A 17,984-nucleotide genomic window follows, 5' to 3' on the forward strand; every position below is an offset into this window, starting at 1 on the left:
CGCGGAGGACCCAGGCTCTGGAGCCAGGCAGACCTGGGTTCAAACCTTGCCTCTGCTGGCTATGAGTTGAAGAATGGGGATGCATTTCTTTATCTTCCCGTTTCAGTTTACTCATCTACAATGTGGATTCGTCACCCCTATTACACAAGGTGGTTGCAGGTTCAAAGAAGATAATACATGCCAAGTTCTCTGAGCAGGGCCTGGCATGAGAACTGCTGTGTCCTCAGCTTCCCTCGCTCTCCGCGTCCTCAGCTGCCTGCCCTTTCACGCCATCCTTCTCTTTCACTTCTGTCCCAGAGGAGGTCAGGGCTCTTCCCTTGAGTGTCTTTGAGCCCAGGTCCTGCCTTTCCCCTGCCTTTTCTCTTTCTGGCATTCTCTCTCTCAGGTCTCCAACTTCTTCTCAACCAGCAACTTTTCCTTTGTGCAGAAAATATGCTCAACCCTCACACTTGCTCTCAGCAGACAAATCAATTCCTACTGATGGAGAAAAATGAAGCCATGGGATGGGAACACCTCTGCTTCCTGCTGTCAAGCCTACGTCCCTTCCCTCCTCTCCTGCACATAGCAGGCAGCATCCCCTCCATCCTCCTCACGGCCTGCCTCCCCACTTGGGCTTCTGACCTTATTCCCTGCTCTGAGGAAAGGGAGACCATCAATTACCTCTTGTTATCTCCCATAAACTCCTCTCCACTGATACTCTCTTTCTTCTTAAATGTAAGCAAACACACATACACACACACACACAATCTTAGTCGGCCCCATATCCCCCTCTGTTAGTGCTTTCCTCTTCTTTATTGTCAAAGTCTTGGAAAAAACTGTATTTGTGGTCCCATTCATCACCTCTCTCCCCCACTCTAATCTGGATTCTTACCCCTTTTACTCCACAAAAATTGCTCCCGTGAAGGTCACTGTAGCAGTTTGATATGGCTATGAATTCCAAAAACAGATATTGGATTATGCTTGTAATCTGATCTGTACCTGGGCATGACTGAGTTACGATTAGGGTGTTGAGTCCCCAACCCTTGGTGGGTGGGGACTCACAGATTAAAGGCACGGTGAAGAACAGAGTTGGGGGCTTTTAATGTTGGAGTTTTGATGTTGGAGTTTGATGCTGAAGCTGGAGCCCCCGGGAGAGAGACAGCCGTTCACCTGATAGTCTACAGCTGACCTTGTGGAGAGAGGTAAAGCCTAGAAAGCCTGAGTCTACAGCTGACCTTGTGGAATAAACAGAGGAGCTGAGCCCAGCAGAACCCAGGAAGCCTGAACCCTTGCAGACATCGGCAGCCATCTTGCTCCAAACAGACTTTGGTAAGGGAAGTAACTTATGCTTTATGGCTCGGTATCTGTAAGTTCCTACCCAAATAAATATCGTTTATAAAAACCAGCCAATTTCTGGTATTTTGCATCAGCACCCCTTTGGCTGACTAATACACAATTTGGTACTGAGGAGTGGGGAAGTGCTTTTCCAATTACCAAAATGCTGGAATGTTTTAAAAAATAGGTAAGGGGTATATTTTGGAGGAATTGTGAGATGCTTGGAAGACCTACAGTGCTTTGAAGAGACTGTTGGTAGTAATATGGATGATAAAGAGACATTTTATGATGCCTTAGAAGCAAATGATGAATTTATTATCGGAAACTGGAGGAAAGGCAATCTGTGTTTTAAAGTTGCAGAGAACTTAGCAAGAGTAACTCCTGGTGTTGTACAAAAGGCAAAATTTGAAAATGGCGAGCCTGGGCATTTAGCTAAAGAACTTTCCAAAGTAAACGCAGAGAATGAGGCTTGGCTTCTGCTTGCAGCTTATAGCAAAATGCTAGATGAGAGAGATAAGCTAAGCACTGAACTGTTTGGCAAAAAGAAAACAGAAACTGATTCTGGAAATTACAGGCCTCTGGAAATCAAGCTCCCAGATGAAAGTGCCCCATTTGAGGGCTTAACTAAACTTGGAACTGGTAAATCAAGATTGAAGATGCAGTTATCTAGGAAAGACTTGTGGAAAGTCTTACTGTCTGATGGCTTGGACCCCTGCTTCCTGTATGCTAAACCAACAGACTTTTCGAGAGAGCTGTGTGAACAAAACCACTGTCAGCCTGGAATAAAAAGAACATGGAAAGGAGAGATTGAAGGAGAAACAGCTTTTAAGAGGAAAATCATGGAAGCTGAGATTAGGAATTAAGACTTCACCTTGGGCCAAGAGAGGAACCCCACACATGTGTACAGAGAAGGTGAGTTTGCCCCAGCAGCTGAAGAGGGTGGATGTTCCTGTCTGATGTTCTGGGAGAGTTTTGCTGCCCCAGGGTGCAGAGAGGGTGGAGCACATTCCCCAAGGATTAGGGTGGTTAAGGTCAACACCCCACAGGTCTGAGAGGGGTGGACCTTTCCCCCAAAAGTTAGGGGAGGCCAGGTGGTCAACTCGTTGCTCTGAGAGGGTTGAGCCTGTATGCCAAAGGTTAGGGGAAATGTTGTCTTCACATTGCTGTACTAGGAGGGTTAAGACGCTAATTCAAAGATTGGATGAGGTGTGGCAATCACCCCAATACTCTTGGAGGAAGAGATCTGGAGCTTGGTCGACACCCAAATGCTTGATGAGGGTGGAACCAAGAAAATGGCCTTTGGGCAAGACTCTGGAAAGGGTGGGTACCTATACCGCCCCACGGAGAAGAGACCGTTATCTTAGGAATGACTCTCAGGCTGAAATTGAATGGAGGATGCCCTGCAGGTTTACTGAACTGTAGAGGACCTGTGACCCGCGTTTCCCTCCCAATTTCTCCTTATTGTAATGAAAATGTTTATCCTATATCTGTCTATTTGTATATTGGAAACAGATGAATTGTTTTTTATAAGTTTCAGAGTCTATAGCAGACAGGACTTTGCCCCAAAACAGACTGTATTTCTTTAAATTGATTGTAATATGATTTAGTACTTGCATTGTTACTGATTTAAGTTTTTTTTGAATATTATAATGTCTTTTTGGAATTTAGAGGGTGGAGCGTAGCATTTTGATATGGTTATGAATTCCAAAAACAGATATTGGATTATGCTTGTAATCTGATCTGTACCTGGGCATGATTGAGTTACGATTAGGGTAAAAGGCATGGTGAAGAACAGAGGTGGGGGCTTTTAATGTTGGAGTTTTGATGTTGGAGTTTGATGCTGAAGCTGGAGTCCCAGGGAGAGAGACAGCCGTTCACCTGATAGTTTACCACTGACCTTGTGGAGTAAACAGAGGAGCTGAGCCCAGTGGAACCTAGGAAGTCTGAACCCTCACAGATGTTGGCAGCCGTCTTGCTCCAACACGTAAAAATAGACTTTGTTGAGGGAAGTAATTTATGCTTAATGGCCTGGTATCTGTAAGCTCCTACCCCAAATAAATACCCTTTATAAAAACCAACCAATTTCTGGAATTTTGCATCAGCTCCCCTTTGGCTGACTAATACAATCATCCACAACTTCCCCATCCCTAATCTAATGGGCAATTTCCCCTCTTTATCTTCCTTGACTTACTGGAACAATAGCTCATGCTGACAACGCCCTCCTTCTTGAAACCCTGTCCTCCCCTGGTTTCCATAACTCTACGCCCATCTGGTTGCCACCCCCGCCTCCCTAGCTGCTCCTTCTCAGTCTTCTCTGTTGCCTCCTCCTGTCAACCACTTCTCTCCATCTCTACTGCCAAGACCGCAGTCCAAACTGTCACATTTCTTATAGAAACACCTGCAATTTTCCTTAGCCCAATCGCCACATTCACAGGAACTACTGCAGTGTTCCTACTAACTGGTTCCCCAGCTTCTACTCCCTCTAGCCACAGGGCCTTTGTATGTGCTATTCCCTCCTGCTTTACTTACTTAACTGCTCTTTTTTCTTCAGATCTCCTCCAAGCCTTACTTCCGCAAGGAAGTTTTCTCCCTGGGAGCCCTTATCTGGCACTGTACGTTTTCATGATTAATGTCAGCCACTTTGCAAAGTTTGCGAGGAAAGAACCCTGTCTGTGTTTGTTTACCCAAGTGGCCCTGGCACCTGGCACAGTGCTTGGCCAGGAGGGGCTCAATGAATAGTTGTTAAATACAAAGAGCCACACCCCCCACCTAGACTCAGCCTCCCTCTTGGCTCTCATGCCCATCCCCACATCCGAGAAGAACCCAGGCCAGACTCACCGCAGGGTCTCCAGGTGGCATTGAGGGTGCCTGAGAGCCTTACAAAGACCCTGCACTGCAGAGTGGCTCAGCGAGTTTCCACTCAGGTCCAGCTCCCGCAGGCTCCCAGCGACCCCAAGAATGGAGAAAAGAATCTGCCAACGGGCGTCCGTAATTGGAACTTCCATGCACCTGAGGGAGGGAGAGAGGGGGCTTGGGTGCCCGGTGCCTGAGGTGCCAGGGGCGGCGCCATCTCCCCGGGGGTCCACCCTCCTGCATGGCCTCTCCACCCCACACCACCACGCCGTGGGCTCTTCATCCTGCCACAGTCCTTCCCACACCGGACTGTATTCATTCTGTGTGTCTGTTCCTGCCTCTAACTGCAGTTCCTGGAAGATTTGTTCACTTTTTTTTTTTTTGTCCTAGGTGCCCAGCACAGGGCCTGGCACAAAGGAGGAGCTCGGCCATTCGCATAGCTTGCCTTCTTTCCATGCAGACACATCTGCCTGCCCTTGGAAAGACCTTCTAGGTTCCCAGTGCCCCAAAAGGAAAGGTGGAGATGGGAGGCGGCATAGAGCCGGGACAGGTGGTTTCAGGATGACTTTGTGATGGGGAAATTGCACATGACCAGATGGGTTGGCCTGCATGGGACACCACTCCCTTCCAAGGACAGCAGGGGCATGGTGAGGGCCTGTGGGAGAGAGGTGGCCAAGGGGGATTCCTAGGAGAGAACGCTAGAAGCCTGAAGGGGAGGGGATGATGGCTTCATCGGAGATTGTTAGAGTGAGCTCTGTCTCGTACAATTTCTACCTGTTTAATTTCTCACTTTTTCACACACACTTTCAGGGTCTCATCTACTTCTGGGGTTTCAACTACTCAAACTCTCCAGGAAATTTGTAACTGGCATCTCTATTTTCTTGCCAGACATCTCTATCTTGATCCTAAGCCCTAATAAGTACCAAAATGTTCCCAGCTCAATTCATGTCCCCCCAAGTCTGTGGAGCAACATGGAGTTTAGGAGCAGAGGCTCTGGCTCCAGCCGGCTGCACATGAATTCCAGTTTCCACTGCCTCACTCAGTCTCCTTAGCTATGAAGAGGGCAGTACCCACTACAGTACAGACCACTGCAGAGGGTTAAGTGAGGATTAAAAGATTTTACGGAGTGTCTGTCCCAAAGGTCAGTGTGGTTTTAAGTGTTGGAAACTTCAGGAGCAAATATGCTACAAACTTACCACCCCCAAAATCATTTGAAAGTTCAATTGTTTGAATTTCTTTTGCACTTATTTCATACTGTGAAATTCGAATAATAAATTTTAATCTTTTTGATTGGGTCACCATTTTCCATCTGTAATCTTTAATCCGAGGGACTGAAACAAAACTTATGAAAGTATTATTCAGAACTCACAAAGCTCAATTCCCCACCAGATGCCTTGGAGCCGCCCATCCTGCCATCTTTTCCTTGAATCTCAGAGCAGTGGCTTCCTCCTGCTTCCCATTGCCTTTGGCCCAGGATCATCATTTCTTCTTGGACTGTTCTTAGTATTATAACAGCCTCCTTTCTGGTCTCCCTGCACATTGACTCAGCGCCTTGAAAAGCTCCCTTTCCACTTGCGGCTGGAGCCTGTCGCTCTCCCAGGGGACTCTCTCCAGGCTCCATGTGTCAAACTCTTCTGCCCTGGCTCCAACGTCCCCCACCCCTGCCCTGGTCCTGAGGCCCCCTGCCCCTGTCCCAGCCTCACTCCCCTGCTCCTGCCTCGGTCTGATGCCCCCCATCCCTGCCCTGGCTTTGATACCCCCCGCCCCTGCCCCAGCCCAATGCCCCCCGCCCCTGCCCTGGTCCCGACGCCCCCTGCTCCTGCCCTGACGCCCCCCGCCCCTGTCCTGGTCCCGACACCCCCCGCCCCTGCCCTGGCCCAACACCCTGGCTCCTGCTAGATGTCACCTGCCCTTTGCCTCTGTACCTGCTGAGACACTTCTGAAGGCCCCAGGGCAGGCCACCCCCACTTCCAGCACCGTGCTCTGCTCCTCCCAGGCCTAGTTTACATTTACACCCAGAGCAAGTAGAAACGGCCAAAATGATAGACATGTCAAATCAGCCACGGCACCTTGTCTATGGCAAATATCACGTGCTCATTCAAAGTGATGTACCAGGTTCTTGAATAACATGAGAAGACAGCTTTGATATGTTAAGAAAGCAAACCTGATTGCAAAATAGTACATACAGTATGTAGACACAATATCGCCAGAAACACTAGGGGGATGCGCTCCAGGATTCTGGTTGCTATTATTTTTCGTCTTATTTCTTATTTTTCTACAACAAATGGGGGTTGCTTTTTATTGTGAGGAAAACTGAAAATAAAAAAATCTGATAATAATAAGACTCAACTCAAGCGTTGCTTCCTCTGTGACTCCTTCCTGCTCCAGTCCGTTCATGTGCTCATGTCCCTGGGGCCACCACACTTCCTACCTCTATGATTGTAGGCATCACCCTCTATTGTAATTTTTGGGGTGTCTGCCTGTCTTCTCCCCCAGGTTCTGAGCTCCTTGTGGGCAGGGGTTGTGCTCTATTCGTCTGAGACCTGTGTAGACCCAATCTTTAATAACCATTCACGGACAGGGGAAGGCAGGCAGGTAGAAACACTATCTGATCAATCCTACAGCAGCAGCAGGGAAACCTGGGCGAGAAAGGCAATGGTTTGCTGGGTTGGAGGTGGTTATGCCCCAATGGTGGTTTCAGGTGCCTGCCTGGGCTAACACCAGTATCAAGTACCATGCGGACGACGAAGGCAGTTTTGCAGGGAAAATAAGGACTCCCTTTTAGCCACATGTGTTCTGAGTCATTCCTGTCAGGGGGTGCCTGAAGCTACCGAGGGGCAATCTCTTGGCCAGAAATAATGCCGAGAGAGGAGCAGAGGCAGGTGACTGCCGGCTCCTTGGGGAATGCCGAGGGGAGCCAGGGTCCGCGAGCAGGTGAGGAGCACCGGGGAGAGGCGGCAGGCCCTCGTGACGGAGGGAGCAGGGAGAGACGCCACAGTGGCCCCTCCAAAGCAGGGCACGCCCACACGGACAGACGCCGCAGAGGATTTTAGGTGGATGGGGAGTGGTGGTCAGGTTTGGCTGTTAGAGGTCACTGGTGACCATAGTCCCTGGCACAAGGCTTAGGGAGCGAGCCTCTGGGGCTCAGGAAATTTCTGCTCCTGGAATCCACAGAGAGGAGCTGGGGAGAGGCAGGGCAGCTACTCACAGAACCACGCTGTGGGCCCTCCAGGCTGGTCCGTGCTGCCCACTCAGCTGAAGCCTCTTCACGTTGCGGCAGAACTGAAGGCAGAAAGTGAACACCAGGAGGTCCACGTCTGTTTGAATCCACACCCTTGTTTCTTGGAAATAGGCCATCACTTGTGTCAGAAACTCCTCATCCTGAATCTCATACAAACAGAGCAGCAACTCCAGGCGGTACGGCTGTTTGGAGAACCCCCCGCACCGGAGTTCTGTTTCCACCCAGCGCAGCAGCTCCCCCCGCAACTCCCCGGATGGCTTGAGGTTGAAGATGTTCTCCAGCTCTCTTGCCCCGTGTTCGCCCGCAAGGCCGAACAGGAAACGCGTGGTCAGCGTCCCAAACACGACCTGCCTTCCGCACACACGCAGCAGTTTCCTCACATCGTGGGTGCTCTTGGGGTAATGGCTTCTCTCCTCATCTCCCAATGCGTAGAATATTGCTGCAAAGAACTCCTGGAGACCTGAGTGAGCGAAGCTGAAGCTCAGAAATGTGGGTTTTTGAAAAACACCCATCTTGACGAAGGTGGAGATGACGGCCTTACTGAAGCCCTGCTTCTTGAGGTAACACAAACTGAACAGGGCCTTTCCTTGCTCGGTGCTCTTCGCAGCCAGAGAGCACAGGCTCTGCAGCTGGGCCCTGAGGGGCTGAGCTGGGAAAGCCTGGGAGAGGTAGTGCAGGCAGAGGGCAGTGGTGGTCTGGGAGGTCAGCGGGAGCTCTTCTCCCCGCTCCATCTGCTGCTTCAGGCAGGTGCAGACGAGCCGGGACACCCAGGGCACGAGGCACATGGTCAAGAGGGCTTGGTTGGATTCCACCAGGCTAAAGGCTCTGGTGGCTTGGCTGTCATCTGTGAAGTAGTTGTAGAAATATTCCTTCCTGCCAGCTTCAGAGAACCCCAGCACCTCCACCCAATGTAATTGCTCCACAAAAAAAAGGAGCTCCAGCAGACTTGTGGTCTGAGCCGTGATCAGCAAGGATGCCTCAGGGAGCAGGGTTTTTCTTAGCAAACTGCTCAGCAGGATGTGTACCGGCTGCTGCTGGCTCCAGAGAAAGCATAGCTCAGACCTGTGCTTCTTGAATATCCATCCGGGCTCATCGAAACCATCCAGGATGAGAAGCAGCTGCGTGGGCTGAGACAGGATCTGTCCAATGGGTGCCAGAGGGGCAGCCTGGTCTGCCATGAGCTCAGCGAGGCTCACCACCTTGGTCTGGGCCAGCTCTCTGCAGTTGAGGTAGAACACATGCTGGAAGCGGTCCCGATACAGCTGGCCGTCCTCCCAGGCTCTTCTCACCTGCCTGGCCAGGGTTGACTTCCCAATTCCTGCAGCCCCCATCAGTAGGACTGTACGAGGCCCTTCCTGGGTGCCCAGGCCTGGGCCAAATAAGTCTTGGACCTCAATCAAATGTCCTTGCTCCTTCGCCTCCTGAGGCCAGCTTCCAGTGAACAGGAACTCCTGCACTTGGGGGCCAGTTCTGTGTAGAAGTATCAGCTCTGTGAACTTTTGGTGGAAGTCCTCTTTTTTCCAGGACTGAGACTTCTGGCCTAGTGTGAAGTGAGACCTCCCTCTGATTGGGTTCTTGTATGTTTTTCTGTTTTCTAAGTAAGGGAGGAAAGATGGAAGGAACATAAAGGTATAATATAGACTGGTTCATTTGTCCATTCACCCATCCATCATCCACCCATCCATCATCCACCCATCCATCCAACTATCCATCCATCCAACCATCCATCCATCCATCCATCCATCCATCCATCCATCCATCCACGCATGCGTGCATCCATCCAATAACTGTTTTAGGCACCCACTAGCCACATGCTGTGCTGGCTGCTGATGCTGTAAGTTCTTTCCTGGGTAGTGGAGGGAAGGTGGGTTTTGGGGTAGAGAATCTACATACAAGTCATTCCCCCTGTATGACTTTCTTTCATTCTTTAAATATTCATCACATGCTTACTATCTGCCAGTCATTGTTCTAGAGGCTGGAGATAAAAACAGTGGAAAAAACAGATACCATTCTCTGCCCTCATTAAGCCCAGGACTTGGGCAAGGAGCCCCACCCAAACCCCAGTTTTCTCATCTGTAAATTGGGGCTCATGATACTGGATGAGATGATGGACGGTGGAGCAGACGCTGTTGGTGCCCGATGGTGTCATCTCAGCACTCAGCGTGGTGAGGAATGCGACAGTGTCCTTCTGCAAGCTCCTGAGGGTGTGTCTAGGGAGTTAGTGCCCCAGGAGGCACTGTCCAGTCCAGCGACAGATGGGAGTTCCTCCCACCCAGAGAGAAAACCCCAGGCGCTTTCTCCACTCTCTCCTGGAGTTCCCCAGCAGGAGCCAGCCTCAGGGACCCCCGCGGCTAACCTGCTCCACAACACACCCTTTGCTTGGCTTCCTTCCCTTCTCCGTCTCACTTCTCCACCCTCCTGCAAGCATTTCCTCCAAAAGCGACTCGGAAATAAACTGCCTGGGCTCACATCATCCTGCCTCAGGATCCACTTCTGGTAAAATCCAACCTGAGACAGACAGGAACTTAGAGGAGCTGAGCACAGGTAAGCGATTGTCCCTTAGACTCCAAATAGAACGATTGTTTCAACTGCTTCCTTCTTCCCTTCCAAATGTTTTGAGTGCCTCTCACTTCTCTCATTAGGTGAAATTTCGAGATGATGCAAGTGCCCCATCTGGGATCCTGAAGTCACTTTTTGAACCTTTAGGGTTCGAAGTTACTAGTTCTATCTTAGTGGGTGTCCTGAGGAAATTGGGGGAGGGGAGGAGGAAGGGGCTGGGACAGTGTCAATTAACATCCCCAGGACTGGGTGAGATGAATATCAGGGGCCAGCACCATTTCTGAAATCTCTCTTCTGGGAACGTTTTTGGCAATGTGTGAATCCTCTAAGAGCAGCAGGACGGCCACTCTGAGCCAGTGCCACAGCCCACCTGCTCAGGACCCTGTGTCTCCCTGGGGCACGGGGGGAGGGCTTGGCTCTTCTCAGTGTCACGTTCTCCAAATCATGCTGGTTTTCATGACTTGGTTACCAAGCCATATACCTAAATCCTCTTGAATCAAGTTACACTAAAAAAATTCCCCGCCCCCAATACCTCAAACAAGTTACATTTTGATGTTCTGTTCTTGACCAGGGTGGCAAACTATACACTGTAGGCCAAATCTGGCCCGCCTACCTCTTTTTGTTACAATCTGCAAGTTAAGAATGACTTTTACATTTTTAAATGGTTGAGAAAAATCAAAAGAAGACTATTTCAAATTAAAATTTTTGTGTCCATAAATAGCTTCATTGGAATGTGGCCATACCCATTCTTGTATGCATTGTCTGTGGCTGCTTTCATGCTACCAAAGGCAGAGCTGAGTAGTTGCAACAGAGATCATATGGCTACGAATCCTAAAATATTTACAATCTGGCCACTTATTGGAAATGTTTGCTGACCCCTGCTCTTGATTTGTTTCAAAATGCATACCATTTGGTTTTTGCACATGCCACAGTACTGTGGCTCTTTTTTTGTTCAAGTTCCCCGTTTGAAGAATTCCTTCAGAATTTAGAACCAGGGAAAAACGATGTACTTCTCTTGAACAGGTCTTTCCTCCTCTGTTGAATAACATATTATGTAACTTCATATTTCCCTTTTTGCTCTGGTTGCTAGGATACTCAAAACCAAATAGTACGTTTAACCATAACAACTAATTAACCCTTATAGTTTTCTTACTTGCTTTTTCATTTCGAAGACTCTGATTTGATTCTAGTAAAGTTATTGCATTTGTATGTTTCTGTAAGAGGTTTCTAACCCTTCCTCCCTCCCTCCCTTTATTGAATGAGGTGGTAGGCCCGTCAATTGATATACTTTGAACCTGGCCCATATCCAGGACCATGAATTCCATGATTTACTCCTAGTTGGGTGCAGAAGGAATTCCTTTAACTTACCTCTCTCAGGCCCTAAGAGGGCATCTCCTAACATTGAGGGGCCGTGTAGGCAGTGGGTAAGACTGTGGGGTCAGGAGCCTGGGGCTCTGCTGTGACCGTCCCTGTTGCCCCGATGCTGGAGGGACTAGGATGTAGGAGTTAGAGGTGTGGACCGTGTGTCCGAGAGGGAGCGAGGGCTGAATCCCACCTCTGCCACGACCAACCGTGCGTCCAGCTTCACCTTCTCGAGCCCCAGTTTTCTCATCTCCATGGTGGGATCATGAGAACATCTACCTCTCGGAATGGTTGGGAAATTTAAATAGAATGTGCAAGTGAAGCGCTGGGTGCAGGCCCCACACAGAGCGAGCACCTAAGCAGACCCTTCTAGGCTACTGGCAGTGAGGACCCGAGTGGAAATTCAAGGCGGCTTTCCTGACCTGAGGCCAGTGCTCTCTCTGCTAAACCCGGTCATGCGTTTTCTAGACTGGACGACATACCTGTATTTTAACCCGGGGGTCTCCAGGATTCAGTACCTTCCCCCAGTGGAGAGTGTCCCACGGGGGCATTTCAGGAGAGCCGTTTCAGATGTTGGCAAGGCCCTGTTGCTCAGCCTGCCAGCCCCCTCAAGGCAAGGGATGCCCCCACCCCCTCTGTGGAGCTCAGCGGTGCCTCACCCTTGTGGGAGCCTTCAGTCAGAAGCCCCTTGGCCTGAGAAGCTGCCTGCTCTCTGGGATCCGGACTGGGCTGAGGTGGCGGCACCCAGCCTCCCAGCACTGCTGTGGACATGGGAGCAGTGGGCGACTGCTGGTTTGGAGACGTGTGGCTTGGGGAGCTTGAGATGTGGCCGAGCCAGGACGAGCAGTCTATGGGGAAGATTGAGAAGAAAGAAATGGCCGTTTATCGAGCACTGTCCCTTTCGTTTCGGGCTCAGACATTTTGAGTTCTCACAACAATGCTGTGAGATGGGTATTAGCAATACTAGTTTTAAAACCATGAAATGCTAGAGATACAATTTTATTCTCTTACTAGTTGGTCTGAGACTTACTCTTGGGGAGAGGACAGAGTGTATTAGGTAGAAAGATTTTGATAAGCCGCTTAGGGGGTTGATCTCCCTGAGTAACAACTAATAGTTAGTAAGTAACAGCAAATTTCAAGTAATGACAGATAGTTACTGAGTGGCATTCTAAGGAGAGTGGGTTCTGCTTACTTCCAGGCACTGTCTTGCTAGGCACAAAATTCATGGGGCATGCAAGTTGGGGGCAGAGTGAAATCGCTTTGTCTCATAGAGGAGGGAAGAGCCAGTGAGGCTAGGCCTGGGGGAAGGGCCAGAGAGAGAACACTGGTGGGGTCCAAGAGAGGCTCTTCATCAGGACACATGCCGTGAAAGCTGGCTGAGCGATCCAACCCTCTCCTCCTACATGTCTTCAGGAGAATTTATAAGCTCAGCATTTTGTGCAAAGAGATTTTTGTGTGCATGTGACACTCAAAAAGCTGCAAATCCTGTACTGCGGGATTAGGAGGTGGAGTGAGGAGTGAAGACTGAGCAGGATGAAGGCTCGGGATGAAAGCACTTGTTCCAAGTCACACAGCAAGGGAGGTGAAAAAGGAGGGCAACTGAGCTTGAGCTCGTAACCACCGCTGCCAGGGCTAGGGGTGGGAGGGGGCTCGGGGAAAGGGAGGGTGGAACGGTGGAGGGGGAAATCGCTGCAAAGCGGTGTGTTGTTGCAGGCTCGGGCCCTGGCTCTGCCTCTAGGTGCTGCGTGAGTTTCAGCAGGTGACTGCCCTCCCCTGCACTTCTGCTCTGGGAAGAGGTGGCCATTTTGCTGCTGGGGTGGGAAGAGGAAGAGGCTGAGGTTTGCAGCCTGGGTGAGTTCTGCCTTGGCACGGACAGTGCCGTACATGGCACCCAGTGTGGGTATGACTCACTGCCTGCCCCGCCTGGGCCTCAGTTTCCCCATGTGTCAAGTGGGCGGGGGCACGATCTCAGCCTTGGGAGGTCCCTGAAAGATCATTTATGGGCCTGCTGCTCCCACCACTGCATTCTTCCTCTGCAGTTCCCGCAGCCCTGGTCCCCGTGCAGGGACATGCTCACCTGGGTGGGACCCACTGGTTGACTCACAGCCCCACCCCGGGCCCACGGGCCTGCTCATCAAGACTCACCTTGCCAGCTGCATCCGGCCTTCGGAGCCTTTGGGTCCGAGTCCTGAGAGCACAGGTACTTAGAGCCCCAGAGGCTCAGCACCTCCGTGGAGGTGGGCCAGCTGGGGGACTCCAGGCCGGGCGCACTTGGGGAGGTGAGGAGGGCAGTGTGGGAGCCTGCAGGAAAGAGACAAAGTGCCTGGGAGCTTGTCAGAGGGCAGGGGCAGGAGCCAGGGGTCTGGGGCTGGGATTCTTCATATTAGGCAGGTCTTCTGTCTGCCTGAGAGAGCTCAGGGTGAACCAGGGAGCCTACGGGACCCTCTTACAGGCTCATCTGCAGACAGACAGACATCGCTGGGCAAAACGTCCTGTCTGGGGTCCAGGGAATCTGTGTCTCTGTTCTGGTTCTGACTCTCCCCTCCTTTGTAAGTCACTTCTCTCTGAGCCTCAGCCCTCCTGTAAGGGCTAAGAGCTTCTGCCTCTCAGGGCAAGGACAAGAGCAAGGCCCAAAGAAGCTTATTTATTGAGCACTTACTATGTGTTAGGTGCTGTGCTAGATGTTTAACATGGATTATCTCTTTTAATCATCCGCACGCAGTCCTGAGGTGGGCATTGAGCTTACTCTCCCATTTTACAGATGGAGAAACAGAGGCACAGCATGGTAAACTGGCTTTCCCAGTGTGGTACAGCTGGAACTGGAACCTACTTCTGCCCATCTCCAAAATCTGGGCTTATACCTCCAATGCCACACTGTCCCCCAGCAAGCGTCTCCTCCCAACACTCTGAGGACCCCATTGGGGTGGGGTTCCAGAAAGGAGGGTGGGGTTCCAGAAAGGGACCCCAGCAAATCTTCCAGCTCCAGCCTAGCCTGGGGCCCAGGGCCCACCTCCCCAGGGAGTCCCAGGCCACCCTCTAGAGGAAGGCTTGGGGGAAGGCCAGAGGGTGGGGCTTCCCAGTTCTGCAGCAGGCAGGTGTGTCTCCTCACCCAGGTTCGCCTCTGCCCGGGCCTGGGTGTACAGCCTGTCCAGGCCCATCTGCTGCCAGGTGTGGAGGGCCAGGTCCCAGGCCTGCTGCTCCCCATACTGAGCCACCAGGCGTGAGGCCACCTCCATGCCATTCGCCGTCCCCGTCTCGGCTGGGGTCACTCCAGAAGACCCTTCGTGGAGTGCCTTGCTGGGCAGCTGAAGCTGGAACTCCGCCATCTCCTCCTTGCTCAGCAGCTCCAGGTACCAGGCCAGCCGCAACTTGATTCCACCGGCCATCTTTACCCTGGGGGTGGGGGGGCTTGGGGATGTTGAGGGCAGGCAAGAGGGTGCATCAGGCAGGCAGAGAAATGTTCTCCATTTGCCTTGGCCCCTACCATCTCCCAACACAACTCTCCCACTGGGATTATTGCTCTGGCCTGGTGAACTCCTACTCAGCCTTTAGAACCCGTTTTATAAACTCCAGGGCATGTGTCAGTAGATGGTGTTGGAAGGAGAAAGGGGGAGGGGAGGGGAAGCAGTGGGAAACCATAGGAGGGGAGCCAAGTGGGACCTGGGGAGCACTGGGAGAGGTTAGTTGGGGTGCTGGGGTAGGGTCCAGGGAGGAAGGGTGAAGGGGAGAGAAGGAGAGAGAGCGTGGGTGAATGGGGTGTATGTGCCACTCACTGTTCTCTGCTCCTCAGATTCTTCCCTCTTCTGGGACCTGGGCACCTCCAGGTGGGCGTTGCTTTCAGAGCTCAGGACCGAGCTGAGGGTACACCATTCTAGGCATCTCCTCAGACCTGGCCTGGCCCTGGGACACCAACCAGGGAGAAGGGTGCTCCCTCAGCCGGAGCAGGAACCAAGTCCCCAGGAGGAAATCTTGTGGGGGCGCGGCCGGGGCGGGCGGGGCCAGGGCGGGCACCCGCGGAGCCTGAGTCCCAGGCAGGCCGGGAGAGCTGGGGGCCGTGCAAGCCTCCCCTCTACCCCGTAGTTGCAGGCGGGTCCACGCAGACAGGTGCGTGCACCCTCGCAGGTGCAGGCCTGCGGCCCTCATCTGAGCCTGCCGCGGGGCCAGTGTAGACCCCCCCAGAAGGCAGGCGGCGTGGGACCCAGCCTGGGCTCTCGGGACGGGTGGGGCGCCCCTGTGTCTGCCCGGAGATCGTGCGCGCGGGCCGTGCACCATCTCACCCAACCTCTCCTGGTGTTTGGAGCTTCCTGAGCTCCAGCACACATCCTGCAGTGCTAGTGGGGCCCTGAGGAGTGTGGCCCAGGCCCGGGGACCCTCTGCTAGCCGGCAGCCCAGCATTTGGGTGGTAAAAGATTTCACCCGAAAGAGGAACAGCCTCTGCTTTGCCACCGCAAAGCCAGGCCCCGGGCGCTAGGCACAGGCTCTCTTCTTCTTTTGCAGAAGAGGCAGAGCCTGGGGTTTCCAATTTTGGGATGACATTGCCCAACTCGCCCGCTGTTGGGCAACAGCACCAGGGGGTGGGGCAGATGCCCTGACTGGCAGGGAGCGGCCTCAGGAGCTTCAGCCCTCTGCCTCCTGGGACACCTGCCCCCCGGGGGGCCGATTCATCTCTCCGAGACTCACTTCGCTCCTCTGATAAGTGAGCCATCATAGATTTGGCAAGAGGCTCCAATTTAACCAAACACTCTCAGTAACCTCTAAAAATATATGAATGTCAGTTTTTGTAAATGGCCAATAAGCACACTCCAGGGCATTCTAACAATCAGACTTACCAGGAGTGGAATGCACTGCCCTGAAGGGTGGGACGGTCAGCAGGACTTGAGCATCCGATGAAGGATGTGAGACTGTGGTGGGGAGGGATGGCGTGGGAGAGGGGCTCCTAGAATTCTGGGTAATGTGGGAAACCCTGTCTTGGAGGTCAAGATCGGGCAGAGAGAGGCTGACAGGAGCAGAGCAGTGCCCGAGGCCTGTGCTCCCCCAGTGCCTGTCTTCTGGGCCACCTCCCAGCCAAGCAGAAAATGTGACCACCCCGTCACCGGCCTCCATTTCTGTTCGTATGTGTCTGAGCTTGAGGGGTAAGTGTGTGAGCTTTAATGGCCTTGAGCATCAAACATGGAGTTTGGGGATTCTGGACTAAAGCTTTACTCTCAGGCACATCAAGAAGGCCAGCAGAGGCCTGCGGGGAGAGCTGGCCTGCATGGAGAACTGGTACAACAAGATGACGCCACAAAGGAGACATGGAGGAGGGACCGTGGGAGGTGCAGCGATTGAGTGCCTCTCTCCCACATCTCCTGGAATCAGTCCCCAGTGCCTCCTCAAGAAAAGACAAGAAGAGAAGACAAGCAGACGCAGAGAGCCCTTGGCAAGTGGGCACAGAGAGCGGACAGTGAGTGCAAAAATACAATGGTGGGGGGAGGGGGATTTTTAAAAAAAGGCCAGCAGAAGGGGGAGTGGAGGCCCAGAAAAGCAAGAGGACTTATTCAGACTACACTACAGGTCAGTGGCCAACCTGGGGCCAGGAGCCAGGTCTTCGATTCCCAGAACAAGCATCTTTCATTTTCCAGAACATTCCATTTAATTCTAGGACAGCAGGGTTTGGAAGGAAAGACATGGGACTTTGAGTCAGAAGGCCCAGCTCTGTCCTTAACAGTTTTGTTAATTTTGGGCAAGTCACTAGTTCATCTTGGGGAAGTCACTAAACTTGCTGAGCCTCAATATCTACATGTGTAAAATGGGGATAATAATGCCTACCTCAGAGGGTATAAAACAAAATAATGCATGTGACTGCAGTAAGCAGTTACTGGAGCTTTAGCACATACTTAAGACTAGTAGTTTGCCTTTTTAAAAAATTTCATCTGCCGAAATCCCACTCATTCTTTAAGGGCTAACCCAAACAGCACCTCTCCCATGAAGCCTTTCCTGCTTTGAGCTCCCATTCCATGGCTCATATCCCAGGATGCCTTGCAGCCCCGCCACATATACCTGGAGGCCAGGAAGCACATTAGGAAGCACGAGGGCTTTGGGTCTGATCAGTTTGGGTTCCAGCCCTGGCTCTGTCACTTGTTGACTGTGTGGCCTTGCTCGACACCTGCCTCTCTATATCTTGTCTGAAAAAGGGAATTCCCATCCCCACCTGGTTGGGAAGGTTGAATGAACAAATCCGAACATGCCTAATATAGGAGCTGGGCTGTAGCCAAGGGCAAACAGTCACCAGTTACCTGTTACCTTCTCCTTCTTTAAGATCGTGGGTTCCTTGAGGGCCAGCACTGTGTTTTGTCTTTTTTGTATCTAGAAAAGTAGCTGTCTTAGTTCCCAGCTGCTAAAACACATACCATGTAACGGGTGGACTTAAACAAGAGAAATGTATTGGCCCACAGTTTTGAGGCTAGGAGAAGCCCGACGTGGAGGCGTCAGCCACCCAACGCTGCCTCCCTGAAGATCCTGGCATTCTGGGCTGGTTGCTGGCCATCCTTGGCCCTTGCTTTTCCGTCACGTGGCATTGCACATGGCGATGTCTTCTCTTTCTCCTCCAGCTTCCATTGGCTTCTGGCTTCTTGCTCCTCCCTGATGGCTTCCCTGGGTGGCCTTCTCTAACGGC

At 51.9% G+C, this 17,984-nt stretch overlaps 1 protein-coding gene and 2 long non-coding RNA genes across 6 annotated transcripts in view; 2 read left to right on the forward strand and 1 right to left on the reverse strand.

The window, feature by feature from the left end:
* NLRP1 (NLR family pyrin domain containing 1) overlaps nucleotides 1–16,543 on the reverse strand; it is a 43,880-nt gene extending 27,337 nt beyond the window's left edge. For 2 of the 3 annotated variants that reach the window (XM_058283727.2, XM_058283726.2), the window contains exons 1-6: nucleotides 15,103–15,795; nucleotides 14,439–14,737; nucleotides 13,475–13,630; nucleotides 11,989–12,177; nucleotides 7,376–9,002; nucleotides 4,153–4,323 (exon numbers count right to left, since the gene is read on the reverse strand). In XM_058283727.2, coding sequence (XP_058139710.1) covers nucleotides 4,153–4,323; nucleotides 7,376–9,002; nucleotides 11,989–12,177; nucleotides 13,475–13,630; nucleotides 14,439–14,715 — 2,420 coding nt within the window. In that variant the 5' untranslated portion in view covers nucleotides 14,716–14,737; nucleotides 15,103–15,795. Of the gene's footprint in view, nucleotides 1–4,152; nucleotides 4,324–7,375; nucleotides 9,003–11,988; nucleotides 12,178–13,474; nucleotides 13,631–14,438 lie in introns of all 3 variants that reach the window. The other variant, XM_012521612.4, reaches the window with a different exon arrangement.
* On the forward strand, nucleotides 13,016–15,204 carry LOC139437134 (uncharacterized). The gene is made up of 3 exons (XR_011646804.1): nucleotides 13,016–13,529; nucleotides 14,091–14,679; nucleotides 15,120–15,204. It is a non-coding gene; the product is annotated as an uncharacterized lncRNA (long non-coding RNA).
* LOC111761934 (uncharacterized) overlaps nucleotides 16,309–17,984 on the forward strand; it is a 31,171-nt gene continuing 29,495 nt past the window's right edge. For both annotated transcript variants that reach the window (XR_009182359.2, XR_009182358.2), the window contains exons 1-2: nucleotides 16,309–16,461; nucleotides 16,538–16,772. This is a non-coding gene — a long non-coding RNA (uncharacterized lncRNA). The remainder of the gene's footprint in view (nucleotides 16,462–16,537; nucleotides 16,773–17,984) is intronic.

The sequence above is a fragment of the Dasypus novemcinctus genome, chromosome 21 (genome assembly GCF_030445035.2).
Source record: "Dasypus novemcinctus isolate mDasNov1 chromosome 21, mDasNov1.1.hap2, whole genome shotgun sequence".
In the NCBI taxonomy this organism is placed as follows: domain Eukaryota; kingdom Metazoa; phylum Chordata; class Mammalia; order Cingulata; family Dasypodidae; genus Dasypus; species Dasypus novemcinctus.